At 38.6% G+C, this 26,390-nt stretch overlaps 1 protein-coding gene across 8 annotated transcripts in view; it reads left to right on the top strand.

The window, feature by feature from the left end:
* Positions 1-26,390, top strand: part of LOC132302401 (ADP-ribosylation factor GTPase-activating protein AGD4-like) — a 123,420-nt gene that overhangs the window by 78,312 nt on the left and 18,718 nt on the right. For all 8 annotated transcript variants that reach the window (XR_009480819.1, XR_009480821.1, XR_009480820.1 and 5 more), the window contains one exon: positions 12,676-12,797. Coding sequence is in view for 5 of the 8 variants with exons in the window: in XM_059799234.1 (XP_059655217.1) it covers positions 12,676-12,797 (122 nt within the window). In the remaining 3 variants the exon portion in view is untranslated. The remainder of the gene's footprint in view (positions 1-12,675; positions 12,798-26,390) is intronic.

Below are 26,390 nucleotides of genomic sequence, written 5' to 3'. Positions count from 1 at the left end.
CACATATCTAGAATCTTACACACAACTCTAGACTACTCCGGAAGACTCTAGAAACTCCACTTGCCATGCAGTTGCCATGCAGCGTCCTCCTCAGCGTTTGCGTGTCGCCTGCGTGGTACAACCTCCATAGGCGGGGCGTGACACATAGCTCTAAATTCAGCCTTTGCACTGCTTCTATCAATAACTGCTTGCTTTTTACTTCGCCAAGTTACTAGGTTTCCCCAAACAAACGTACAGTAACCAGTAGTGGACCTTCTATCTGTAACTAAACCTGCCCAATCAGCATCTATGTATGCCTCAATTTTATTCTCTTCATGTTTTCCAAAAAACAGGCCTTTACCAGGAGTTCTTTTGAGGTACTTGAGGATTCTGTACACGGCTTCTAAGTGATCCTTTCCAGGAGAATGCATGAATTGACTGACTGCACTAACTGCGAAGGCTATGTCTGGACGTGTGTGAGACAAATGGATTAGCTTTGCAACCAATCGCTGATACATGCCTTTATCCACAGGAGTTCCACCTTCTGTCAGTCCTAGCTTTTGATTTGGATCCATCGGAGTGTCAGCAAGTTTACAGCCAAGCATACCCGTCTCCTTTAGTAAGTCCAGAGTGTATTTTCGCTGTGAGACTGAGGTTCCTTTGCTGGTTCTTGCAACTTCCATGCCAAAAAAATATTTTAAGAAACCAAGATCTTTAATCTAGAATTCACTAGCCAGAGTCTTCTTCAATAGTTCAATTTCTTCAAGATCATTACCTGTGAGGATTATATCATCAACATGAACAGTTAATATTGTGACTTTCCCTTCACGGGATTGTTTATAGAATAAAGTATAATCTGCTTGAGTTTGACTGTATCCATGGCTGCGAATTGCTTTAGTGAATTTTTGAAACCAAGCACGTGGTGACTGTTTCAACCCATAAAGGGATTTCCTCAGTCTGCATACTTTCCCAGATTCGCTCCTGTTTTCAAATCCTAGTGGTCTGTCCATGTATACCTCCTCGTCAAGATCTCCATTAAGAAAGGCATTCTTCACATCTAGTTGTTGTAGAGGCCAATCCAAATTTGCTGCGAAAGATAAAAGGACTTGGATGGTGTTCAGTTTTGCCACCGGTGCAAAAGTCTCTTGGTAGTCCACTCCATATGTCTGAGTAAATCCCTTCGCTACAAGTCTAGCTTTATATCTCTTAATAGAACCATCAGATTTGTACTTCACAGTGAAGACCCATTTACATCCCACTGTTTTCTTTCCTGTAGGCAAGTTTACCAATTCCCACGTGCCATTTTTTTCAAGAGCCCTCATTTCTTCTTTAACAGCTTCTCTCCACTCTGGAATAGATAAGAGTCTCCTGTATAGAATTTGGAATTTCGACACTGGAAAGATTAGTGGTAAAAGCTCTATAGGATGGTAATAATTTTTTATACGAAACAAATCTAGAGATAGGATGAAGGGTGCATGATCGAATTCCTTTTCTAAGGGCAATTGGCAAATCTAGGTTAGATTCATTATTAAGCATAGAAGTAGACTCGAAGGGGAGATTACCTGAATCAGAATTTCGAGTCACTGTCTAAGGTTCGGATTCTTGGCGATGCTGAGGTGGTGGTTGCTCTATTACTCGTTGATTGTTTCGTCGAGTGTAAACCCGTAGCTCTTGTTCATTCGGTTGTTGAAGTTCTCCCCTTACCTGAGAATTTTCACATGTTAATGGCATAGTAGGATTAGGAGGAGAAGGTGGAGGTTGATCTGGTTGAGATGGGGTTGAGTTAGGTAGAGAAATATCCCAAAACTGATCTTCCGAAATATGTTGCTCCCCCTGAAGATCAGTTTTTGAAAAAAATGGCTGGTTCTCAAAAAAGGTGACATCCATGGAGGTGAGAAATTTCCTTTTTTCTAGAGAATAACATCGGTACCCCTTTTGAGTAGGAGAGTATCCCACAAACACACATTTTATGGCTCTTGGATCAAGCTTGCCACGGTTATGGCTATGTATATGGAGGAAAGCAGCACAACCAAACACTTTGAGAGGTAATTTGCTAATGAAATGTATATGAGGATAGGCTTCAATCAAGGAGTTGAGGGGAGTTTGATAATTTACGACTTTAGTGGGCATACAGTTTATGAGATAAGAGGCAGTGAGAATTGCTTCTCCCCAAATTTTTTTTTTCATATTTGAGGTGAACATGATAGACCGAGCCACTTCTAGGAGATGGCGGTTTTTTCTTTCAGAGAGGCCATTTTGTTTGGGGGTATACACACATGAGCTTTGATGAATAATGCCATGTTTGTTAAGAAACTCACTGAGAACAGAGTTAAAATATTCACGACCATTATCATTTCTTAATATTTGAATTTTTGTTTGAAACTGATTTTGGATCATGGAGTGAAATTCTTTGAAAATATGCGCAGTTTCAGATTTTTCTTTTAAGAGAAAGACCCAACAAATTCTGGTGTGATCATCAATGAAGGTTACAAACCATTTTTTACCAGTAAAAGTTGTTACTTTAGAAGGCCCCCAAATATCACTATGAATGATGGAAAAAGGTTTTGATGATTTGTACGGTTGAGATGGAAAAAAAGTGCGATGATGTTTAGCAAGTTGACATATTTCACATTGAAATTAGGCTGGATTTTTATTCTTGAATAATGAAGGAAATAGGTTTTTTAAATAGGAAAAACTAGGGTGGCCAAGTCTACGATGCCACAACATTATTTCTTTTTCTCCGAATAAAGAAAGAACTTCACTCTCACAGCTTGTTTTTTGAGCTTGTCCACTCACGACTATGTCGTCATCAAAGTAATAGAGCCCTTCACATTCCCTAGCACTGCCAATCGTCCTCCCCGAAGATAGTTCCTGAAATTCACACAAGGAATTAGAGAATTTAGCAATACAGTCTAGATCCTTAGTCAGTTTGCTAATAGACAAAAGATTACATGAAAGATTAGGAACATGAAGAACATATTTGAGGGTTAGACTCTTTGAAATTGTAATTGAGCCTTTTCCTGCAACGGAAGATAATGAACCATCTGCAATTTTTATTTTTAGATTTCCAGGACATGGATTATATGAAGAGAAAAAATTTGCACAACCTGTCATGTGATCGGTGGCTCCTGAATCAATGATCCAGGGTTCCTTTTTGCTGACACTTAAAGCAATTTTAAAACTACCTTTTTGGGCTAAGAAAGACGAATGATTGCTGGAATTTGTGCTAGACTGGTTAAGGAGTTTGATCAGCTGCTCAATTTGGTCCTTGTTGAGAGATAAGGCACCGGAGCTATGGCTGTCTGGAACAGGGATCGGTGGCTAACCGTCGGTTGCAGTTTGATATCCTTGTGGTTCTCTTTTTGATCTTGGCTTCCAGTTTGGTGGTTTTCCATGTATTTTCCAACATGTTTCTCGGGTATGACCTGATTTGCGGCAATGGTCACAGCATGGTCTGCCTTTCCGAGGACGGTTGTCATAGTTTGAGGGATTGGAGTTTTGGGTAACCAAGGCTGATCCTTCTGTTGAAGCAGGTTGATTTTGTCTACCCATCATCACCTTTTTTCTGCTTTCCTCACGTCGAACTTCTGAGAATACTTCACGGATGTTTGGTCGAGTTTTAATACCGAGGACTTTTCCCCTTACTTCATCAAGGTCTTTATTAAGACCCAACAGACTCTTATAGATTCGTTCTTTCTAGACAATCTTTCTATATTTTTCTGCATCTTCGGGAGTATCCTATACAGAGGTCTCGAACATATCTAGTTGCTGCCAATGACGAGTGAGTATATTGAAATATTGGGTAACAGACATCTCACCTTGTCGTCGATTATGAAGGATACCCTTAATTTGAATCAGTTCTGATGTATTTTCATTATCAGAATAAGTGTCTCTTGCTGCATCCCACATCTCCTTTGCTGTTGCATAGAACATGAAGTTTTCTCCCACCTCTGTAGTCATGGAATTAACCAACCATGACATAACCATCATGTTCTCAGCTTTCCAAGTTTTGAATTTTTGATATTCTTTCGCTAGAGCAGTAATCTCTCTGGTGAGATAGTCGTCCTTTCCTTTGCCACAAACGTACATCACGACGGATTGAGACCATTGTGGGAAATTGTTTCCGTTCAGTTTGTGTCCGATTATTGGTAAGACTGAGCCTTCGGATCCTCCGACATGGCTAAGGATGGTTTTTTCTTGAGTAGATGTCATATCCAAGCAAGCGCTTTATTTCTGCTCTGATACCATAATGATGATAGGTGAATACTCCGAGAGAAAGAGAAGAAGAAATTCTTTTATTGCATATTTAGAAATTGTACAGAAACAATACATAAATAGGAAAATTTGGAGGATACAGACCAGGTACTCAATTTCCTAAATTGATGGAATAAAACAAGCAACAAATAAATAGGAATTAAATTAGGAAAGTCAACACAGAAAGAATCAAATCAACATTAAATAGGAAAAACAATCAGCTAGCATTTACACCCTAAGATTAGGGTGCCAGCTATTCACGGATAAATCCATATCTCCACTACATATTGAGAAAAAAGAAAGAATTCTCAACAATATATATATATATATATATATATATATATATATGTATGTATACACAAAAAAAAGATTACACTTGATTTTAGTTTGTAAAACAAGAATTACAGACCTTGATTAGTTGATTTAGAAAAAAATTAAAAGAAAACCCATACATACTAGTTAGCAGTTGCAAGCTTGAGAGTTGAGAGACAGCGGTTGAAGCTTGCGAACGGCGAACCCGAACTGGAACAGCGGGCGATGGAAACTGAAAGATATGGGTTTTGATTTTTTGAACAATCTTGAAATGATATGCCGATATGGGTTTTGAACTTTTGATTCTTGCAAACAGATCTGAAATATATGGGTTTTGAACTTCTGATTCTTGTAGATTTTGTAGATCTGAAATATATGGGTTTTGAACTTCTGATTCTTGTAGATTTTGTAGTTTGCAGTTGCAGAGAGAGAGACGGACAGAGAGAGAGAGAGGGGGCAAGTTCAGAGTCGAGAACGAGAATAGAGATGTAGGCGCTTGGGGAGGCTGAAATGATTTGCCCTAAAAATATTTTGTTTTAAAGGTTTATAAATTAGAGTTAATAATATTAATAATATAATCAAATATATATAATATATATATTACGGTTCGGTTCGGTTCGGTGTCGGAACCGAACCGTGAGACCGGAACCAGAACCGAACCGAATCTCAACGGTTCCTCATTTTAGGAACCGAAACCGTGAGAACTGGAATTTCGATTCTCATGGTTCCGGTTTCGGTTCCGGTTCCACAGTTCTTTTATGCACCCCTACGAGGTTCTGCGAGAAGTTGCAGGACTACGGTGGATGGACTGTGGAAGAAGTTGGAGTCTCGGTATATGACGAAATCTCTTGTGAACCGCTTGTATCTAAAGAAGCAGTTGTTCACTCTTTAGATGCACAAGGTTCGTTTCTGAAAGACTATCTTAACGAGGTAAACAATATCATCATGGACTTGAATAATATTGATGTCAAGGTAGAGGATGAAGATCAGATAATTATTTTATTGTGTTCTCTACCACCCTCGTATGAGAACTTTGTCGATACGATGATGTATGGCAGAATTGCTTTGTCCATGAAAGACGTGAAGGCAACTCTGAATTGCAAGGAGTTGCAGAAAAGGGCGTTAGAGGGCAACACAGAAAGTTTGGTAGAATGGCTGGTTGTTGGAGGGAGAATGAATCAGAAGGAAGGGTCTGGCAGCAGAAATTGTTCCAAGTCTAAGAATTGAACGAAGGTGTTGAGATGCTACATTTGTCTCAAGGAAAGGCACTTCAGGAAAGATTGTCTGGAGAGTAAGAAGGGAAAGGAAAAATCCTCTGAAGTTGATACTTTTGCTGTTGCAGAGGGTAATGATTCAGATGGTGGTAACGTTCTCACGATTTCACTCGGCAGCTCTTGCGATGAGGGAATTCTTGATTCGGGTTGCTCGTTTCATGCTTAACCAAACAGAGACCGTTTTACCTCTTATCGATCTATTGATGGAAGGGAAGTTCTGATGGGTGAATGATGCGGTATGCAAAGTTGTAGGTATCAGTATAGTTCGAATGAAGTTGTATGACGGCATAGTGAGGACATTGACTGATGTCAGCACACTATTGCCATGCGTGAGGAGATTGAGTTTCTTCATAAGAACCAGACTTGGGAGCTAGTTAAGTAGCTTAAGGGCCAGAAGATTGTGTGTTGTAAATGGGTTTTCAAGTAGAAGGAAGGAAATCTAGGGGTTGGAAGATGCAAGGTACAAGGCACGTTTGGTGGCGAATGGCTATACATAGAGGGAAGCAGTGGACTTCAACGAAGTTTTTCTCCTGTGGTGAAATATAGCTCAATCCTGGTGTTGCTATGGTTGCTTTGTATGACTTAGAGCTTGAGTAGCTTGATGTCAAGACTGCTTTCTTGCATGGTGAGTTTGAAGAGCAGATTTATATGCATCAGCCTGAGGGGTTTGAGATTTTGGAAAATGAAGACCATGTTTGCCTACACAAAAAGTCCTTATATGGGCTGAAGCAGTCTCCTAGACAGTGGTACAAGCAATTTGATACCTTTATGGTTGGGAATAGCTACTGTAGGAGTGAGTTTGACAGTTGTGTGTATCACAGGAGGCTCTTAGATGGTTCATATTTGTACTTGTTGCTGTATGTTGATGACATGTTGATAGCTTGTAAGAACATGTCTGAAATCAACATGTTGAAGGCTCAGCTTAGTGGTGAATTTGAGATGAAGGATCTTGGTGCTCCAAAGAGGATATTGGGTATGGAAATTCACAGGGACAGAGGAGCGGGTAGTTGTATTTGTCATAGAGGAAATATATTGAGAATGTGCTGGAACGCTTTGGTATGCAAGTGTCAAAGCCTGTGAGTACTCCATTGGCTGCCCATTTTAGACTTTCAGTAGATTGGGGAGGTGGTGGAGCAGATGTCTCGTGTTCGTTATGCTAGTGTAGTTGGTAGTAAGGCTGTAAATGAATTAAGCGCTCAACAAACATCTCGAGCTCGGCTCAATAAAAGCTTGGTTCATGTTCGTTTACTTAGTAAACGAACCAAGCTCAAACTAATTTTGTAGGCTTGCTTCATAAAAAAACAAAATTAGAGTTTTTGGGTTCTGGCTTACTTAAACCGAGAGCCAAGAGCTATATTTATATACAAGAATAGGGTATAAAGAAAGGAAACCAAATCAAAGAAAAATAGGAAATATGCCTAAATCTATGTGATCCCATGATTATGGGGATCTTATCTACGTGATCCCATGATTATAGGGACGTCAGGAGCCCCAATCAATTGACGATCACAGCAGCGGCAAGAGCTCCAATCAATTAACGATTACAACAGCCCATATTCTCTCTCATTTCTTGTTATCTCCCTCCCTCATCTGGTATTTTTTTTTTGCCATAACGAGTTGTCGAGCCGAGCTCGAGCCCTTTTGAGCATTGCCGAGCCGAGCTCGGTTAGATTCAGCCAAGGCACGATCGAGCTCAAGCAACCCTTTTGTTGTGACGAGCCGAGCCGAGCCCGAACACTCTGAAGCTCGGCTCGATTCGTTTACATCCCTAGTTGGTAGCCTCATGTATGCTATGGTGTGCACTAGGCCAAACATTTCACATGTAGTTAGCGTAGTGAGCAGATATATGGATAGACCCGGGAAGGTCCATTGGCAGGCTCTGAAGTGGATATTACGGTACTTGCGAGGCACTGGAGATGTTGGCTTAGTCTATGGTAGAACCAGCAACACGTGTGGTAGTGTTGCTGGATTCGGATTATGTTGGAGATCTTGAGAAGGTGACCCATGACAAGGTATGTCTTCACTCTTTGTGGGAGTGTGATCCGTTGGATGACAACTTTGCAGCCCGTAGTTGCATTGTTTACCATTGAAGCTGAGTACATGGCAGCTACAAAAGAAGTGAAGGAAGTTATATGGTTGAGAGGCTTGGTTGGTGATTTGGGCTTGAAGCAGGATGATTTGATTGTGTTTTGCAATAGCCAGAGTGCCATACATCTGATTAAAAATCAGATGTTCCATGAGGGGACCAAGCATGTTGATGTCAGGTTTCATTTCATCAGAGATGTGGTTGCACAGGATGCTGTTGCAGTGAGGAAGTTTGGGACAGTAGAGAATCCGGCAGATATGATGATTAAGGTCATTCCTACACTCAAGTTCAGACACTGTTTGGACTTGATTGGTAATTATTTCTTGGTTCACTGCTTTTGTCATAACATGTTCCTGTTTCTTTTTTAATGCCAAACATTATACTTTGTATTAGATAGTTGGCCTATTGATAGTCTTATACAGTTTTCCTTTTAATATATCTGGTTTCTCTTATCACATAAAAATACGACTATATTGTCTCCATTTTGTCCAAACTTGTCCGAATCCTGTTTGTTACATTGTAACCCGAACCATATGTGAGTGATTGAGTTGTTAAAAAGACATGATTTTGCACAGCCCAGGCACAACGGCGCAATTATCAGGGGCACACTCTACCTTTGAGCTAATAGCCCATCCTGTGAGCCTCCCATTGGTGGCGCCATGCCAAAAGCGAGAGAAACCCCATCCCCTTTCCTTTTTTCGCCTCCATGTCACTACACGGGGGACATTTTCTTTAAAGAAATATAAAACCTAGACATAACAGTGGTACTTCTTTTTAAGCTATTTGTCTCTAACCCTTCTACCATTCTTATTTCTCTTCTTTTGGTTAGCAGAATTATGTACCAACCCAACGACCACCTCCCTCCTTGACATTTTACCCCGCCATAGATATTACCCATCCACATATAAGCAGCTTTATGGGAGGTCCATAATTGATAGGATTATATCACCTGTGGTGGACAACACTAGCTGAGTATCACCACTCAGCCCTATAAACCTGGCAAAAAGTTTGAAGGACTGGAATTTGAGGCTCTGATAGAGAGTCGCGTAAGGTCCACTAATCTAGACCTGTGGGATGAATAGGTCTTGTCGAACTGATTAACTGCTTTAACTAATCTTAAATTAAAACAAGTAAAACAGAAATTCAATCTCAAACATATATTAAATAAACCCCAAGGGGTTGTCTCAAGTGGCAAGTCACTTGGGCTTGGTGCCTCATGAAGCATTAGGTATAAGGTTCGAACCTCCTTGAGTGCAAACTATTCATTGGGGCCACGCTCATGGGTGAAAGCCCGATCTTTACCCAACCCGTGTGGAGGGGCGCTTTACATAGTGTCGTGGGGATTTAGAGGGAGCAAAGCCCCGGATACCCTATTACCTAAAAAAAAATAATTATATTTCAAATAGTTAAAATCGTAAACAATCCACAACAATTAAAACAATAAACATTGGACTCGGTATTTTACTTGGAAAGCACTAAGGAGGGAAAAATCACTAGACTTAGTCCAGGCAAACCAGATCCACTATTAAGAAAAATTGTTACAACCTAGGTTAACAAACTCTACCCCAAGAATCCTAATTATCTCCTTAACACAGAAGACTCCAAACTTTCCCCTGAAAGTCTTCAGTCCGTAGTTCCACTTGTCAATAGCTTTCGCTCCTCACAAAACTACTTCTCTAGTGTTTCGGTCGTAGCCACTAGTTGCTTGAATTGTAGTGCTTATCTGATCTTTGTAGTACGCAACAATTGATGTCAACACATATGAATACACTCACCAACTAATGTGGATAGTTAATTTAATTGAAAAAGAGATGCACTAAAAAATTCACAAAAATATTCTCTTATTATGATGTATGAGTCGTTTTTAAGTTTATCCTAGTCTTGTGTATTTAAAGGCAGCAAGATAGGGACAATAGGTTGTTACAGAATTAAAAACCATGTTGGAAACCATTGTTTTGAACAGCTCGATCGATCCAGTCTGAAGTCGTTCAACATCTCTCCAGAATCAGAAGGCTTTGATCGATACCTTGATAGATCGAAATCTTCTGCAGATTTATACTTGGAAAATTTTCTTTATGGAAGTTTCCGAAATCTAATTCATGCGAGTTTAAAACATCTTAGGGGTTCAAATCAAATTGAAATATTGTAAACAAAGAAACCCTAATTTGGTGAGTGCATTAGTGTCTCAATTTACCTTTATACCCTTGTAGACGAAGATTACCAATGCATCCTTGAGTGTATCCTGAATTCTATCTTCGACCTTGGGAGGTAAACACTAACCAACTTTTGAATATTTTCTAACTCAGCTAGAAATTAGAGCGAAAGTATAGACTCAGTTTGGATTTGTGAAATTGCCAACCTAAGTCCTATTGGCCTAACACTGCCAAACTCCTCCAGATACCACATTCGTTGTTCTATCTCATCATCCATTGTAGGAAAAAGAGATGCTATCAGTCCATATCTGAATGATCGGTTGGTCAATTAACATCAACCTTCGCAATAGCACGAATCATTGTAAAATAGGGCTATTGGTCGGGTAAGTCGAACCACTGGGACTGCGCTAGTCTATGGCAACCTAAGTGTCTAGAATTGTTCTTAGAATGATAAGGGGTTTATAGAGGTTTTGTTGGATGTCACTTAAGCTAGGAAATTAAAAGCGCATAAAGCAATAAATTGCAATGAAATTGAAGAAGTGAGATACAAGTAGAAACGACTAGGGAGATGAATCCACACTACGCCCTAAGTACATGCTAGATTAGGTCTACATTTGGGGATAAATAGCATATATGCAATGGTCAAGAAATATGAAGCAACTCCGTTGCTTAATAATCATCAAGGAGCTCACTTAATCAAAACAAGAATGATCCATCAAAAGCTACCATAGTTGAACTACTTAAACTAAGGTGTAGAATCAAATACACTATCTCAAGCAAAAGACCAACAAGCTTTCAATCAAATGGTGAAGCACATGAAGGTAGGAATCAAGTATAAGCCATCAAAGGAGGTACCTAAGCAATGGAATATCAAGTTTCAAAATCAACATGCCTTGAAAAACATTCATAGTCTATATTTTCATTGTCACTATGAAAATAAAAGCAATAAGATTGATCCAAGAATCATCAAAGATATGACAATGAACTTACATCAACCATTTACACATTAAAATTCATTACAAGAAGGAATATGCTCTTAGACTATGAAACTTCCACACATTATACATTATAGTCCCCAAAAGTAAAGCCTAATCTAGAACATGATCAAAAGAGGAGGCTTCATCACCTCCCTAGATGGAGGTTTAGCTCTCCATTGATACAAAAATGGAAGAAGAAGAAGAAGAATACCACTTCATTTTCGAGCTCTACTGTCGCACTCAAGAACACTCTCCTCCTTGCTCTCTTCTCTCCCCTCTATTCTTGCCAAAATTCAAGGATAGCCAATGTGTGGCCTTTGGTAGCCTTTTATTCTCCAACAAAACCCTCTCTCTCTCCTCCAAGGAATACCTCCAACCACTTCATAAAGAAGGAAGATGGCATTGAGGAAACCAATGTGCAAGTGGCTGAAATTGAGCCATTTCCGAGTGCAATCTGCCTGATTTTCGAGCACTCGAAAAGTGGTCTCGAGCACTCTAAATTAGTGTAATGTGCAACATGCTCTTCTTGCTCAGCGCTGACCTACTTTGGTAAAACTGCTATAACTTTGTGCCCTGAACTCCGAATGCTGATCTGTTTGAAGATTTGGAGAGCTGATTCAGTGCTTTAAAAACTTCATGTTTTGATGAAGACCCAATTCTCAAGTCTGGTTGGTCGAAAATGGGGAGAAAGGCAGTACTTCAGTGCTGCCAGGCAGTTCTGCGCACCTCTGTTAAGAAGATCATAACTCTCTGCTCCGCACTCCAAATGATGAACCGCTTGAAGATTTGGAAAGCTGATTCAGAGATCTAAATCTTTCATGTTATGATGGAAGTCCAGTTCTTGAGTTTGCTAGGTCGAAAATGGCGACAAAAGTCAGGATCATTGCTGCCAGAAATTCAGAAATGGCACCCTTTTTGTTCAAAATTCCACAAGGCATCATTTTTGCTTCCTTTTTGCACTTTAACCTGAAAATGCATAAAAACATGCAAATGGAGTTAATCTACATAAAATAATCAATAACTGGACTTTGTTAATGTAATTTAGGGCGCTTGAATATACAGTATTCAGCGCTTATCACTGAACAGCTTTGATGAAATTCCGTAAATGATAGGAGAATGTCACTATTGCTGATAGTATTAGCCCAGACATCACTGCTCCATCCAATGGCCTCATAACCTAACACTTTAATTGAACTAATGTTATAGTGTTATACTAATATGCAGCTTCACTTAGTCAACTTTAATTTTCATTGCTGATTATCCTTCTTGTCCATTCCGCAATGTCTCCTTTATCCCTTTTAAATTTACACGATGGCATAAATGTTGCTAGTTTTCAAATAGCAACATGAAGAGGTTTATGAATTATATGTGCTGTCATAGCTTCCAACTGCCACAACCTCACTGATACTGGTAAAGTTAGTTAATGAGCATTGTGATTGAATATATATTTTGGACAGTATATTGACTTTAATATATATAAGTTTGGGGTTTACTATACCCAAAGTTTAAGCATAGAAGAAGAAAAAGTAATTAATTTTATCACTATGAATTGGCTGTATGAATTGCCTGAATTTATTTTAACACTATGATTTGACTTGGGAGCTCATGATTAATGAAATAGTTTGTCCTACTAACTACAGGTAAGATCTATAACACTGGATGTCAAGGTCTGGGAACGTACAATCTTGGATTTATTTCGCACCCTAGGTAATGCATATTGTAACTCTGTGTGGGAGGAGTTACTTCTACCTCAGAATGATGGGTAAGTTTCCAAAAATTTAATGCCACATAAGCAGTGCAGTATGTCACTAAGTTTATGTATCGTTGAACATATTTTGTTGATCCCTTCGTTACAAGGACATATATATAAATTATGCGGGTTGGCTTGGACCTTAATTGAGATTTGAGGAAATGTGGCATATTATTTGTATCAACTTTCTTTATATCAAATGCTAAATTTTGAGGTGATGTGCGCAATAATATTGGTGTCAAGTTTCCTTATATTAGATGCTACATAAAAAAATATATTGATAAGATGCTACTGAAATTTACCGGACAAACAGTTAGAGAATTGTATACTGTAGTTAAAATAAAGCTTCTAAAAGTTCATTTTCTTTTTTCTTTCTCCAACAGATCTGATAGTCATAAGCATCCATTCCTATACGGTCAGCAGCATTATGATTTTGGTTCATCTATAATATCTGTCTATCAAATTGTTAATGCCTTTATTCTGTCCATCAGCAACATTTTAGTCATATTTTCTGAGCTTGATTTACCTATAAAATCTGAAATTAGTAATCATACGTTAATTTCAGCCTACAATTATGGAATGTCATTGGAAGTTTATAAATTCAACCAAAGTTTGAAATTATTTGCAAGTTGCAAGGTGAAACAAGGTAAGAATGAAAAATATTTTTATTTATCAAAAAAAAAAAAAAAAAGCATGAAAAATATTTTCACAATTAGACATGAAGGTTCACGTTTAAACACGAGAGGCATCTACCTTCCATGCCTCAATCTCACAGGAGACCCAACGGGTTTGTACCTTGCAAACAAGAAAAAGAAATCTCCTTAACCCTAATCTAAGCATACTCTATCTTCTAAGCAAGAAAAAGAAAATCGTTTTGTGTTTTTTCATTTTTTTATCATATTCCATTATTTTTTATATTTTTAAAAACTTTATTCTATAAATTAACATATATAAACTACTGTATATCATGCCAAAACTTTTGTCAATCGAATGTTGATAGGAATTAATCATCTAATATTCAATTAAGGACCCACATCTATCCCAAAACAAAATAAAAAATCAGCAGTCCATTTTAAAGTCTAGTGCATATATGAACTTTTAATAATGAATTTAATGAACCATGTTCACTTAATATAGTTAACACAAATATAAAAATAGGCTATTGTGTTCACCCACGAGCTAAGATGTATAATGAATGTACTAAATTTTACTCTTTTATCACTTTTCCTTTCATGATGGCTTTCACACCAGTGAGCAGCCAGCTATTTCCTATGACAAATTTTGCTAGTATTGACAGTCTTGAATTTCGAAATCTTGTGTCGTTTATTGATGATTATAATCGTGTTACATTGGTCCATCTCATGAAAACCAAGAATGAGGTGTATACTATTTTGAAAAAAATTGTGACAGTGGTTCAGATTCAGTATGTTTTAACCAGTAAAAAATTCAGAAGCAATAATGGTACCGAGTACACTTATGGGGAGGTACAACGGTTATTTACATAATTTGGAATCCAAAATCTGGTGTCTAACGTTCAAACCCCTCGACAAAATGGCGATTATGAGAGAAATAATCACTAGATCCTTGACTTAGGCAGAGCCATCTGCATTGGCATGAATGTTCCCTAGTCGTTTTGGGGAGTTGTAGTTCTTACAGTTGTCTACATTTTTAATACCCCTTCCAGGGTCTTCGGGTGAGTGTGTTTTGTTCATCTTATATCCCAATCAATCTCTTTTTTTGATTCTCCCATGAGTCTTCGGGTGAGTGTGTTTTGTTCATCTTGTACAAAGCTTGACCCCAAGGCATTAAAGTGTGTTTTTGGGTTATTCTCAATCTTAGAAAGGTTACAGGTATTACCATCCTCCCTGTAGGCGGCATTTTATATCCATGGATGTCTCTTCGCAGTACTATAGTGGTTCATTTGGTTCTTAGAGTGGGTGGTTCCCATTAACCCTTGGTTTTTAAGTTTCCTGTTTTACTATTCCTCCGCGTGATACCCCTCCAGGGGAATTGTTTCTGTGAAACAGTCGATTCAAGCTTCTGCTCCCATAACCGTCTGCCCTGTCCCTTCGGCACCAACTCCGCTTTCTCAAGTTGTTTCACTTGATGATTGTTGTACAGTATTGTATGAGTTGTGACACGTGTACAGTTAGATTACATTGTATGTTAGGGTTTTCTGAATTCTGTAGCCGCCTTCACCTACCCCTCATTACCACATATAGAATTACCATGTATAGGTTTTACTTCTTCTCCACTCACCTACTCCCGTAGCTTCTCCTATATAAACACTATTGTATTATTGTATTACTTACTGAATAATATATACGTTTTCATATATTCTCTCTCTCTCTTTCAACATGATATCATAGCGGAAATCGATCCCTCTTTAATATATATATATATTTTTTTCAGTCTTACTCTAGGAAGCATGGACACACCAAAATGGGCGAAGAATCCGTGTTTGACACGTGTCGGACACACCAAAAAAACGTGTTTGGAAATTTTTATTTTTTTAATTTTCGGACATGGCTCGAATACGGCACAGACACTACGCGGACACTCGTCCGACACGCTAGGGGTGTGGGAATAGATGATAGTACATTGACTTGTTTTTGTATCTTTTTTGAGGACTAGCCTTTAGGTTTTTGTGAATGTTAAGTGCTAAGAATAAAGTCTTGAATGTTAAACAGTCATGAATGTCAATAGTCCTTTCTGTCTGTGCTTTTGTATTTGGAGTAAAGTTGCAATGATGATTAAATGATACTAGTTATTATTCTAATGTCTTGTTTTTCATTTGGTTTTATAACTCTGCAAGATTGTTCTTTTTTTATAGTTTTAGTTATGAGTTATGATTTGTGTATTTTTTTCATTGTGAGGTTGATGAAAAATAGTAACACTCAGTAATTTTTAAAGTACTACAACGTATATATACACTATTCGCCGTGTTTGTATCCTAATTTTTTTGGATTTGCCGTGTTCGTATCGTGTCGTATCCGTGTCCGTGCTTCTTAGGTCTTACTTATACTCCGATCTTGATTCCATCTCGGCTTTTCTCCCAACAATCTTTGCTCGGCATTCTCTCCTCGATGATCTCGGTTCTCGTCTCGGCAATCTCTATCAGATCCCTCCTCGGCTCTTTCCTCAGTAGTTTCTCTCGGGTTCATCTCGGCTTGATCTTGGTTCTCTTATCTTGGCTCCCTCTCGCTACTATATGTCATTTGTTCGGCAACTCTTGTTATGGATACTAATGAATCTCATCTTCTTGGGTCAATCACCAGCACCAAACTGAAAGGCTTAAACTACCTTAAATGGTCTCGAGCCGTAGAGATGTTCTTACAGGCTTGAGGAAAACTGTCCTATCTTAAATCAGCCAAACCCACCAGTGATAAAAAGATTATTGAGGCTTGGGAGAAAGAAGATGCTCAGATTATGATTTGGTTGTAGAACAACTTGGAGCCTGAGATCTTCAACAATATGTCATTCCTAGAATCTGCCAAAGATATCTAGGAAAATCTCAGGGAGATGTATTCTTCAAAGAATAATATTTCACGTATATATTAGATGTACTAGGGTATTTTTAATCTCAAGTAGGGAGATCATTCTGTTGAAGATTATTACTCAGAGCTGAAGGGTATGTGGGAAGAATTGAATGTCTACCAACTATTGACAACAGACATTAAAGAACAAAAATAGCATAGGGAGGAGTTTCGGGTGGCAAAATTTTTATTTGGACTAAAACCCGAACTCGCTCTAATCAGTTTGTAGATTTTGTCTGGCAAGGAGATAACTACGACTAGTGAGACTTTTGCTCGAGTTTGAAGAGCATTTATTCATGCCCGTGTGATTGAGAAGGACAACCACTCTGCTCTTGTTGTTCATATTGAGCGACTTGATACTTTCCGTGGAGGATGAGGGGGCAAAGGTCCTTCCAACCCAGGTCGTGGTACTCGTGGTGGCAGAGGGGGTCGCTGCAGCAAGAAACGTACTCATTGTGGTCGAAACAATCATTGTGTTGACTTCTGTTGGGCTCTTCATGGCAATCCAGCTTGGGCTAATCAAGCTTCGGTTTCAGAGGAGACTACTCCCACTCTTGCGAATGAACAAGTCATTCTCTCCAAAGTTGAGTATGATTCTCTGGTAAAGCGTGAGCGTGAGCACGCAAATCAGCCCTCCTCCATTGCTACTATTGTTACCTTAGGTAATACGTGTCTCCATGCTTCATCTTCTGCAGCTTGGATCATTGATTTAGAGGTATCCGATCACATGACAGGTAACCCATCTCTTCTTTATGATATTTCTCATGTTTTCTCACCATCGGTTGTTAGTTTTTCTCCTTCCAGTTGTGTCTTTCAGGATCTCAAGACGAAGAAGACGATTGGTGGGGGGTTTGAGAAGGATGGTCTTTATTACTTCCAGCCAACCATTGCTCCGACTACTTTACATTCCACCTATTCTTTAGCTTACTAGTGGCATTGTTGCCTTGGACATCCCTCTTCAAATAGTCTTCGAGCCTTGGTCCCTTCTTTAGTTGATTTTTCTAAGTTTAATTGTACTACTTGCGAACGTAGTAAACATCGTCGGGCTACTTTTAAATCTCGTTTTGATAATCAAAGTTTGAAACCTTTTGAGTTAGTACATTTTGATGTTTGGGGACCAGCTCGTACTACTGGTTTATTTGGTGCTCGTTATTTTGTGTCATTTATTGATGATTATTCACGTTTAACTTGGGTTTATATTATTAAAGATAGATCTCAAGTATTCTCTGTTTTTCAATCCTTTTATACTGAAATTCAAAATCAGTTTGATGCAAAATTACTTGTTCTTAGAACTGACAATGCGCTTGAATGTAAACTTAATATTTTTCAAAAGTTTCTTGAGTCGAGGGGCATTATCCATCAAACATCTTGTGTTGATACCCCTCGACAAAATTGAATTGCTAAATGGAAGAATGACCCACTCGTAGCTATCGCTCTTGCCTTAATAATTCAAATGCATGTCCCAAAACATTTTTGGGCAGATGCAGTTCTTGTTGCTACTTATCTTTTAAACCGCATTTCTTATAGGGTCCTTTAAGGAAAATCACCTTTCCAAATGATGTTTTCTAACAAAACCCTTTTTCCATTCCTCTAAAGGTGTTTGGGCGTGTCTGTTTTGTTCATAATCTAAGCCCGAGACGAGACAAACTTGATCCTCGTGTTCACAAATGTATTTTCTTAGGTTATTCTAGCACTCAAAGGGATATAAATGTTACAATCCAACTCTTCGTAAACAATTTTTGTGTGCAGATGTAACTTTCTTTGAGGATGTTCCTTATTATTCCCTGGAAGACTGTCGTTTGGAGGACTCTGTTCTTCAAGAGTCTGTTCTTCCAACTCCAGTTTTTGATTCTGATATCCCACCAGCTCTTCGTGTCTATGCTCGTCTCTGGAAAAGAGTAGTTAATCATGTTCCAATGACTAAAGTAGTAAACCCAGCCTTGCCACTTCCACCAGTCGCTTCAACACCTAGAGATTCTTCCATCTCTCCAGACTCTAAGGTCATTCCTACACTCAAGTTCAGACACTGTATGGACTTGATTGGTACTTGCAGTTGTTGAGGCCCTTACGGACATATGGAGGAGGCGAAAGGAGTAGTTGGAGATTGTAGAGCTTGGCGTAATTCGAGCTAAGGTGGAGATTTGTGATGTTGTGGTCTGAATTTGGTGCTGGGTCAACGCGACCCGCTAATAACCCAACGACCCAACCGTGAACGTAGGCTATTGCCTAACCGTGGACGTAGATTGTTGCCTAACCGTGAACGTTTACTTTCGCTGGATCCCAACCGTGGACGTAGGCTGTTGCCGAACCACGTATAAATCTTTGTGTTCTTTGTGTGGTGTGTTTACTTTTCTGTCCTGATTCTTGGTTTTATCTTGAGTTCGTTACTTTTGTCATAACAATTTGATTATCTCTTAAAGTTGAACACTGATCACATGACTAATATGGCAATTGATTTCTCTTCGTACAATTTATGTTTTGGTAGGGATAAGGTTAGAGTGGCTGATGGTACCTTCCTTCGTTGCGGGGAAGGGAACTATTTTTACCTCTCCTAATCTTACCTTATTATATGTTCTTCATGTCCCAAAGTTTACCAATAACCTCCTTCTGTCGGTCACGTTATAAAAGGCTTGAATTGTGGTGTAACTTTTTTTCCGTCTCACTGTGTATTTTAGGACTTGGACACGAGGAAGACAATTGGCAATGGACGTGAAGACAATGACTTGTATTTGCTGAACGCAAGGCCAACTTCTTATTATGTTGCAAATCAATCTAGTGTTAGGAATAGTAATGTCAATAAAGATCTATTAATTATTACTTATCAAAAAAAAAAAAAAAAATGATCTATTAATTCGATGGCATAATAGACTCGGTCCTATTCCTGTTTTGAAGCATATGCTTTCCCAGTTTGCTTCTATTGAATCTTTGGAGTCGAGTTGTGAAACACGTGTTCTTGCCAAACAATGTTGTGTTTGTTATCCAACTAGTATTTATGAAAGTACAGCTCCTTTGCAGCTTGTTCATTCTGATGTGTGGGGTCCTGAATCTACTACTTCGTTACTTGGTTTTCTCTACTTTGTTGTCTTTGTTGATGACTTTAGTCATTATACTTGGCTTTATCTTGTGAAAGCCAAAGATAAAGTTCCATTTCCATTTTTAAAACATTTCATAAGATGGTATGAATTCAGTTTGGTTGTCCCCTCAAAATCCTTCGATCTGATAATGGAAGAGAGTTTATGTATGGTGGTTTTGCCTCCTTTTTTACCAAATAAATTTTAGGCACTCCCATCCCAATTAGAAGAGAATAGGTCACATTTGTAATATGACGATGTTTTCTTTCAGCTACACGATTTTGTTTTGGTGTATCGGCACAAGAGGTTTGATAGACAATCCAATTTTAATAGTTGCATACCTTATCAATCGCATTCCTTCTAGGGTTCTTGGCTATCAATCCCCTTCTTTGTCTTACACAGTCACACTTCTTTGTTTACTGCCCCTCCGAAAGTGTTTGGTGGTGTTTGTTATATTCACATTCACGTCGGAAGGACAAAATGGACCCTAAGGCAATTTGGTGTGTCTTTCTTGGATACTCCGCCACTTAGAAAGGGTATTGGTGTTATAACCCTACCACTCATTGTCGGTTTGTCTCCATGGATGTTACATTCTTTGAGTATGTTCCTTTTTTTACCACTCCTTGGGATTCTCTACAGGGGGAGACTATTATTCGTGTGGAGAATCCGTCTTCCATTCAGTGGGAATGCCTCCTTCCATTGCCTGTTCCCATTCTGGGGGAGCTTCTCACTGAGGTGCCTATGTCTACTCCTTCTAACACTAATGATTTGCAACTGGGTTTACATTATAAAGTATCATGCATACGGAACAATTAAAGATATAAAGCCCGGTTAGTTGCAAAGGGCTTCACTCAGATCTATTGGATTGATTATTTGGAAACATTTGCTCTAGTTGCCAAGATCAGTTCTATACGCGTCCTTCTTTCTTTGGCAGCCAATTTGAATTGGCGTATTCAACAGCCGGATGTAAAGAATGTTTTCCTTCGGGGTGACTTGGAGGAAGAGGTATATATGATTATGCCACCAGGGTTTAAGCTTGCCAATGGTCAGAATTTAGTGTGCAAGCTAAATAAAGCATTGTATGGGTTAAAACTGTCGCTGTGTGCTTGGTTAGAGAGGTTCAACACTGCTGTGAAAAGAGTCGGGTACACACAGAGTTAGGCAAATCATACTCTCTTCATCAAGAAGCACAAGGGCTGCACCACTGCCCTTATTGTATATAGTGGTGACTTTGTTATAACTCGAAATGATCCAGAATAGTCATATCGAATGAAGTCATTCTTGGGGATAGAGTTCGAGGTGAAACTCTGGTTTGCAAGTGCATCGCACCATCTTCCGCTCCATCGCTTTGGGACTGTGTTCGACTATTGTTCACTTTAGTTTGGTAGTTTTTCACAATCCTTTTGATTGGTTAAATAATTTCTTTTTAAAGATGACCAATGACAAAAATATGTGGGGTATAAATTATGGACAGCAGCATTAGTGTAACAATTTATACACTACGAAAGTTGCACAATTTGGGCATGAATCATTTTCGTCAGCTCCCGCATTGTCTGGGAGACCATTTGCAGAAGCTTTTTTCCTTTCATCGGCCAAATGCTCCTTCAGTCTTTTCCTCGGTAGGTTTGTCTTCAGCTTTCTCAGGTATATCTCGGACCACTTGGGTTTTTGATTCAGGTGCTATGCACCATATGACCAGTGATAGTTCATTATTCACATTTGTTTTCCCCCCTCCATCACCTATATCGGTTTCAGCTGCTAATGGCACATCTATGCCATTGGCTGGTATGGGCACAATTGTCTCTCCAAATTTGTCTCATCCTGTTGTTTATTGCATTCCTTAAGTTACTTTGAATTTAATTTCTATTAGTCAATTGTTTGATTCGGGATATTCTGTACTTTTCTCTTCAAGCAGTTGTGTTGTATAGTATCTTCATTCCAAGAAGCTGATTGGGACTTGTCATAGAGAGGGAGGATTGTATGTTTTAGAGAAGCTCCATGTTCCAGCTATACCTATAGTTGTTTCTTCTGTTGATTTGTCTTCTTTTCATTTGAGTCCACGGTCGTCAAATTTTTATTTATGGCATTCTCATCTTGGACATGTTTCTAGTTCTCGCTTAAAATATTTAATTTCTACTGATGTTTTGGGTAATTTACGTAGTCATGATATCTCTGACTGTAGTGGTTGCAAACTTGCAAAATTTTCTGCCTTACCCTTTAATAAGAGTTCTACTATTTCTATGACACCTTTCGATTTAGTTCATTCTGATGTGTGGGGACCTGCTCCTATTTCTATTAAAGGAGGGTCCAGATATTATGTTTCTTTTATTGCTGATTATAGTTGATGTGATGTTGTGGCCCGAATTTGGTGCGCGACCCGATGACCTGTTGGCTCTGGGGTTCAGGGGCTTGGCCCCGAGGAAAATTTTTGACTCGTTTTTTGCTCATGGGCCGTGAACCCTAATTAGTCTCTTGTAGCCCGATATATAAGGGTGCTTAGGGTTTGGAGTGGGGGAAGAGAGAGAGACTGAAATTCGTATAGAAATAGAGTAAGGGGCTGAAAACTTATAATCTTCGATTTTACACATAGTGAAAACTTTCGCCGGATCCCAACTGTGGATGTAGGCTGTTGCCGAACCACATATAAATCTTTGTGTTCTTTGTGTGGCGTGTTTACTTTTCTGTCGTGATTCTTGGTTCAACTTGGGTTCGTTGTATTTGTCATAACAGTCGATATTGTTGGGTTTATTTAATGAAGCGTCGTTCTGAATTCTTTTCCATCTTTAGTGCTTTTTGCACACTCAATATTCCTCTGTTATGAAATGTTTTAGATATGATTTAGGTGGAGAGTATGGTTATAGTCCCTTCCTTGACTTATTGCAATCCGATGGCACAATTTTGCAATCCTCTTGTGTTGAAACTCCTGAGCAGAATGGTGTTGCTGAACGAAAGCACATCATGGAGACTGTTTGTTCTCTTTTGTTATCTGCCAGTGTTCCTAGTAGTTTTTGTGGGGAGGCTGTTCTCACTGCCATCCATATAATAAATAGAATACCATCTGTTGTTATTTTGGGTATCTCTCCTTTTGAACAATTGTGTGGTGAGCCTCCAGATTATTTTTCCTTGAAAGTTTTTGGTTGCAGCTGTTTTGTTCTTCTCTCTTTAGCAGCTCGTACTAAGTTGTCTGCACGTTCTGCGATGTGTGTGTTTCTTGGTTATGTTGAAGGTCAAAAGGGGTATCAATGTTATGATCCTGTTGCACATAAACTGTATATGTGTCATCATGTAGTGTTTCTTGAGCACATTCCTTTCTTCTCTAGTTGATGCAGGCAGAATTTCAAATTTCTGCAAGGGAATTTGTGTTTTTCAGAAATTTTTCATATTTGGAAAGTTCCCTTATTTTGAGCAGTTTTCTTATTTTCATCTGCTTTCCTTTTTGAGTAGTTTTCTGATTTTCAGCCGCTTTCCTGTTTTGGTTTTATTTTATATTTGGTAGTTTGCTAATATAAGGTTAGGATTGGGGAGGAAGAAATTCTATATAAAGCCTTGTAATTTCTAGGGTTCATTCAGTTTTTTTTTAAAGAGATTATTATTATTTTTACAGCAAATAACATTTGCTTTGCAATTTCTCCTTTTCTCTTGCATCGTTCTTTTATTTCATTTTAAAATTGCTGTGAAAGACAATTTGATTGTCGCCTCTTAGTAAGGCGGCATCAGTTTGGTATTAGAGCTTAGGTTCGGCTTTCCGGCTGCTCAGTCATGCCTCCACGACAACAACCGAGAGGAGGAAATCGTAGGATGCAGAATTTGGCTGAACCCTTACCCATGCAACATGAAAGCGAGAGAGAGTTTTTGCTGAGACAAGTTGAGTTGTTGACTCAACTATTGGGTCAACGTGTTGTCAACACGCTGGTTGATGACAATGTTTCGGTGGATAAGGATGTGTTAGACACTGAGACTTATGAAAATTTCATATTTTTCATGTCGCCATAGATTACTTGATGAGCGGACTGATCGTTGTTGGCCGACAAATATCAATTTCCAGATTTCTGATTTTTATGAAGAGGAATTTTTCAATCCTTTTTGCAGCAATACAACACCTAAACCAACACCTATTCTACTTGATGAAAGTCGTTGGGATGGTGAGTTTATGGAGAAAATTCCTGAATTGGTAGGAAATTTTGGTGGAGAAGAAAAACAACCTTTGATCGAGGAAGATGATGCAACCCCAATGGTCAAGCCAAAATATGATGATTACCTGGAGGAAGAGGATGATATCATATATGGAGATATAGGTGAATTCTTGGTTATGCAAAAGCCACTGTTGATTCTAAAACATGAGGATGGTAAGGAAGCTACAAAAGAAAGATCTCAAGATGAATTATGCCTGGTTGATCATGAAGATTTTGGATCCATGGAGATGAAAAATAATGGATTTTACTTTTATGACATGGTTTGGATTGAATTCTTGGAGCGCAATACAACTACTAGGTGGTTGTTGGAAGAGAAATTAAAGTTGATTAAACTTCTAGTTTAGGATACCGAGTTTTGTGAACCTACCCAATTTCAAAGAACATCTAACAAAATTCATGTTTGTTCTGCAACTGTATTCTTTGTTTGTATAAGAAGATTAACGTATTTGATTCGAGTTCGGAAAAGAAGAAAGAAGGGATGGAAAGCCATGCTTGGATTTTTGATTGATCGTGGAAAATTGCTCCAAACTCGAGGGCGAGTTTTTTCCAACACGGGGAGACTGATGCAGGCAGAAGTTCAAATTTCTGCAAGGGAATTTGTGTTTTTCAGAAATTTTCCATATTTTGAAAGTTTCCTTATTTCGAGCAGTTTTCTTATTTTCATCAGCTTTCCTTTTTGAGTAGTTTTCTGATTTTCAGTCGCTTTCCTGTTTTGGTTTTATTTTATATTTGGTAGTTAGCTAATATAAGCTTAGGATTGGGGAGGAAGAAATTCTATATAATGCCTTGTAATTTCTACGGTTCAATTAGTTTTTTTTTGAAGAGATTATTATTATTTTTACAGCAAATAAAATTTGCTTTGCAATTTCTCCTTTTCTCTTGCATCGTTCTTTTTTTGTTTTAAAATTGCTGTGAAAGACAATTTGATTGTCTCCTCTTGGTAAGGCGGCATCAAAGATTATTATTATTTTTACAGCAAATAAAATTTGCTTTGCAATTTATCCTTTTCTCTTGCATCGTTCTTTTATTTCGTTTTAAAATTGCTGTGAAAGACAATTTGATTGTCTCCTCTTGGTAAGGCCATCAGCTCTTCAAAAAAAACTGATTAAACCCTAGAAATTACAAGGCTTTATATAGAATTTCTTCCTCCCCAATCCTAACCTTATATTAACTAACTACCAAATATAAAATAAAACCAAAACAGGAAAGCGGTTGAAAATCAGAAAACTACTCAAAAAGGAAAGCTGATGAAAATAAGAAAACTGCTCAAAATAAGGAAACTTTCAAAATATGGAAAATTTCTGAAAAACACAAATTCCCTTGCAGAAATTTGAAATTCTGCCTGCATCACTAGTCCTGCTAGTTCTAGCACTTTGAGTAAACCTGATCTTCTTCACATTGATCCCTTTTCTTAAGACAATTTCAGTATTATTCCAGATGTTCGATCTTCCTCCATCCCTACATCCGATCCTGTTGTCCCTCCTATTATTCACACTTACCATCATAGGAATACAACTTCTTCTGCAGGTACAATTCCACCTCTCTCGGCCGACTCTCCATTGGATTCTGAAAATGTGGATCCTGCACCTCCTCGCTTTCCTCAACAAGTTCGTAAGTGTCCTGATCGTTTTGGTTTCTCTAATTTTTGTTCCTTTTTGGCATCTATTCATTCACTTTCTGAACCTAACTCCTATAAGGAGGTTGTTCTTGATTCTCATTGGCAACAAGCTATGGATGAAGAACTCTCTGCTTTGCATAAGACTGGCACATGGGATTTGGTACCCTTACCCCCTGATACACGTGCGGTTGGTTTTCGATGAGTTTATAAAATTACGACCAAGTCTAATGGTTCCATAGAGCAGTATAAAGCTCGTTTGGTTGCAAGGGGATTCACACAGGAGTATGGTATTGATTATGAGGAGACTTTTGCTCCTGTTGCTAAAATGACAACTGTTCGTGTCTTAATTGTTGTCGCAGCAGTTCGTCAGTGGGACCTTTCTCAAATGGATGTGAAAAATGCTTTCTTAAATGGAGATTTGGTTGAGGAAGTTTATATGATTCCTCCTCCTAGTCTTCCACATAATCCTGGAGAGGTGTGCAAACTCAAGAAGGCTTTGTATGGTCTCAAGCAAGCTCCTAGAGCTTGGTTTGAGAAGTTTTCTAGAGTGATACGTGGCTTTAGCTTTTAACCTAGTGATCATGATTCAGCTCTCTTTCTTCGTTCTACTTCTGCTGGTCACATTATTCTCCTCTTATATGTTGATGACATGATTCTGACCGGTGATGACAAAGCTGGCATTGCTCTTTTGAAGTTGCATTTTCAACAACAGTTTGAGATGAAGGATCTTGGTCCCCTTCGCTATTTTCTTGGCATTGAAGTAGCCTCTTCTCCCAAGGGCTATCTTCTTTCTAAGTCATTGTCGGACAGTTGAGACTCCCCTAGAGCTTAATGTTCGCTATTGTTCTACTTATGGTGTTCCTTTAGCAAATCCCAGTTTATATCGTGCTATAGTTGGCAGTTTAGTGTATCTCACTGTTACTCAACCTGATTTTACCTATGCAGTTCACATTGTCAGTCAGTTTGTATCCTCTCCTACTACTATGCATTGGGCTGCAGTTCTTCGTATCTTGTGTTATCTTCGTGGTACTATACACCAGAGTTTGTTGTTTTCTTCTACATCACCTTTGGAACTTTGAGCTTTTTCTGATGCTGATTGGGTTGGGGATCCAACAGACCGTAAGTCTACCACTGGTTTCTGTGTTTTTCTAGGTGATTATCTCATTTCCTGGAAAAGCAAGATCCAA

The sequence above is a fragment of the Cornus florida genome, unplaced genomic scaffold (genome assembly GCF_030987335.1).
Source record: "Cornus florida cultivar Cherokee Brave unplaced genomic scaffold, ASM3098733v1 CherokeeBrave_3.0.0_Hap2_Chr04, whole genome shotgun sequence".
Taxonomy (NCBI): Eukaryota; Viridiplantae; Streptophyta; class Magnoliopsida; order Cornales; family Cornaceae; genus Cornus; species Cornus florida.
The sequence above is the reverse complement of the archived record's forward strand: the minus strand, read 5'-3'. Positions and strand labels throughout refer to the sequence as shown.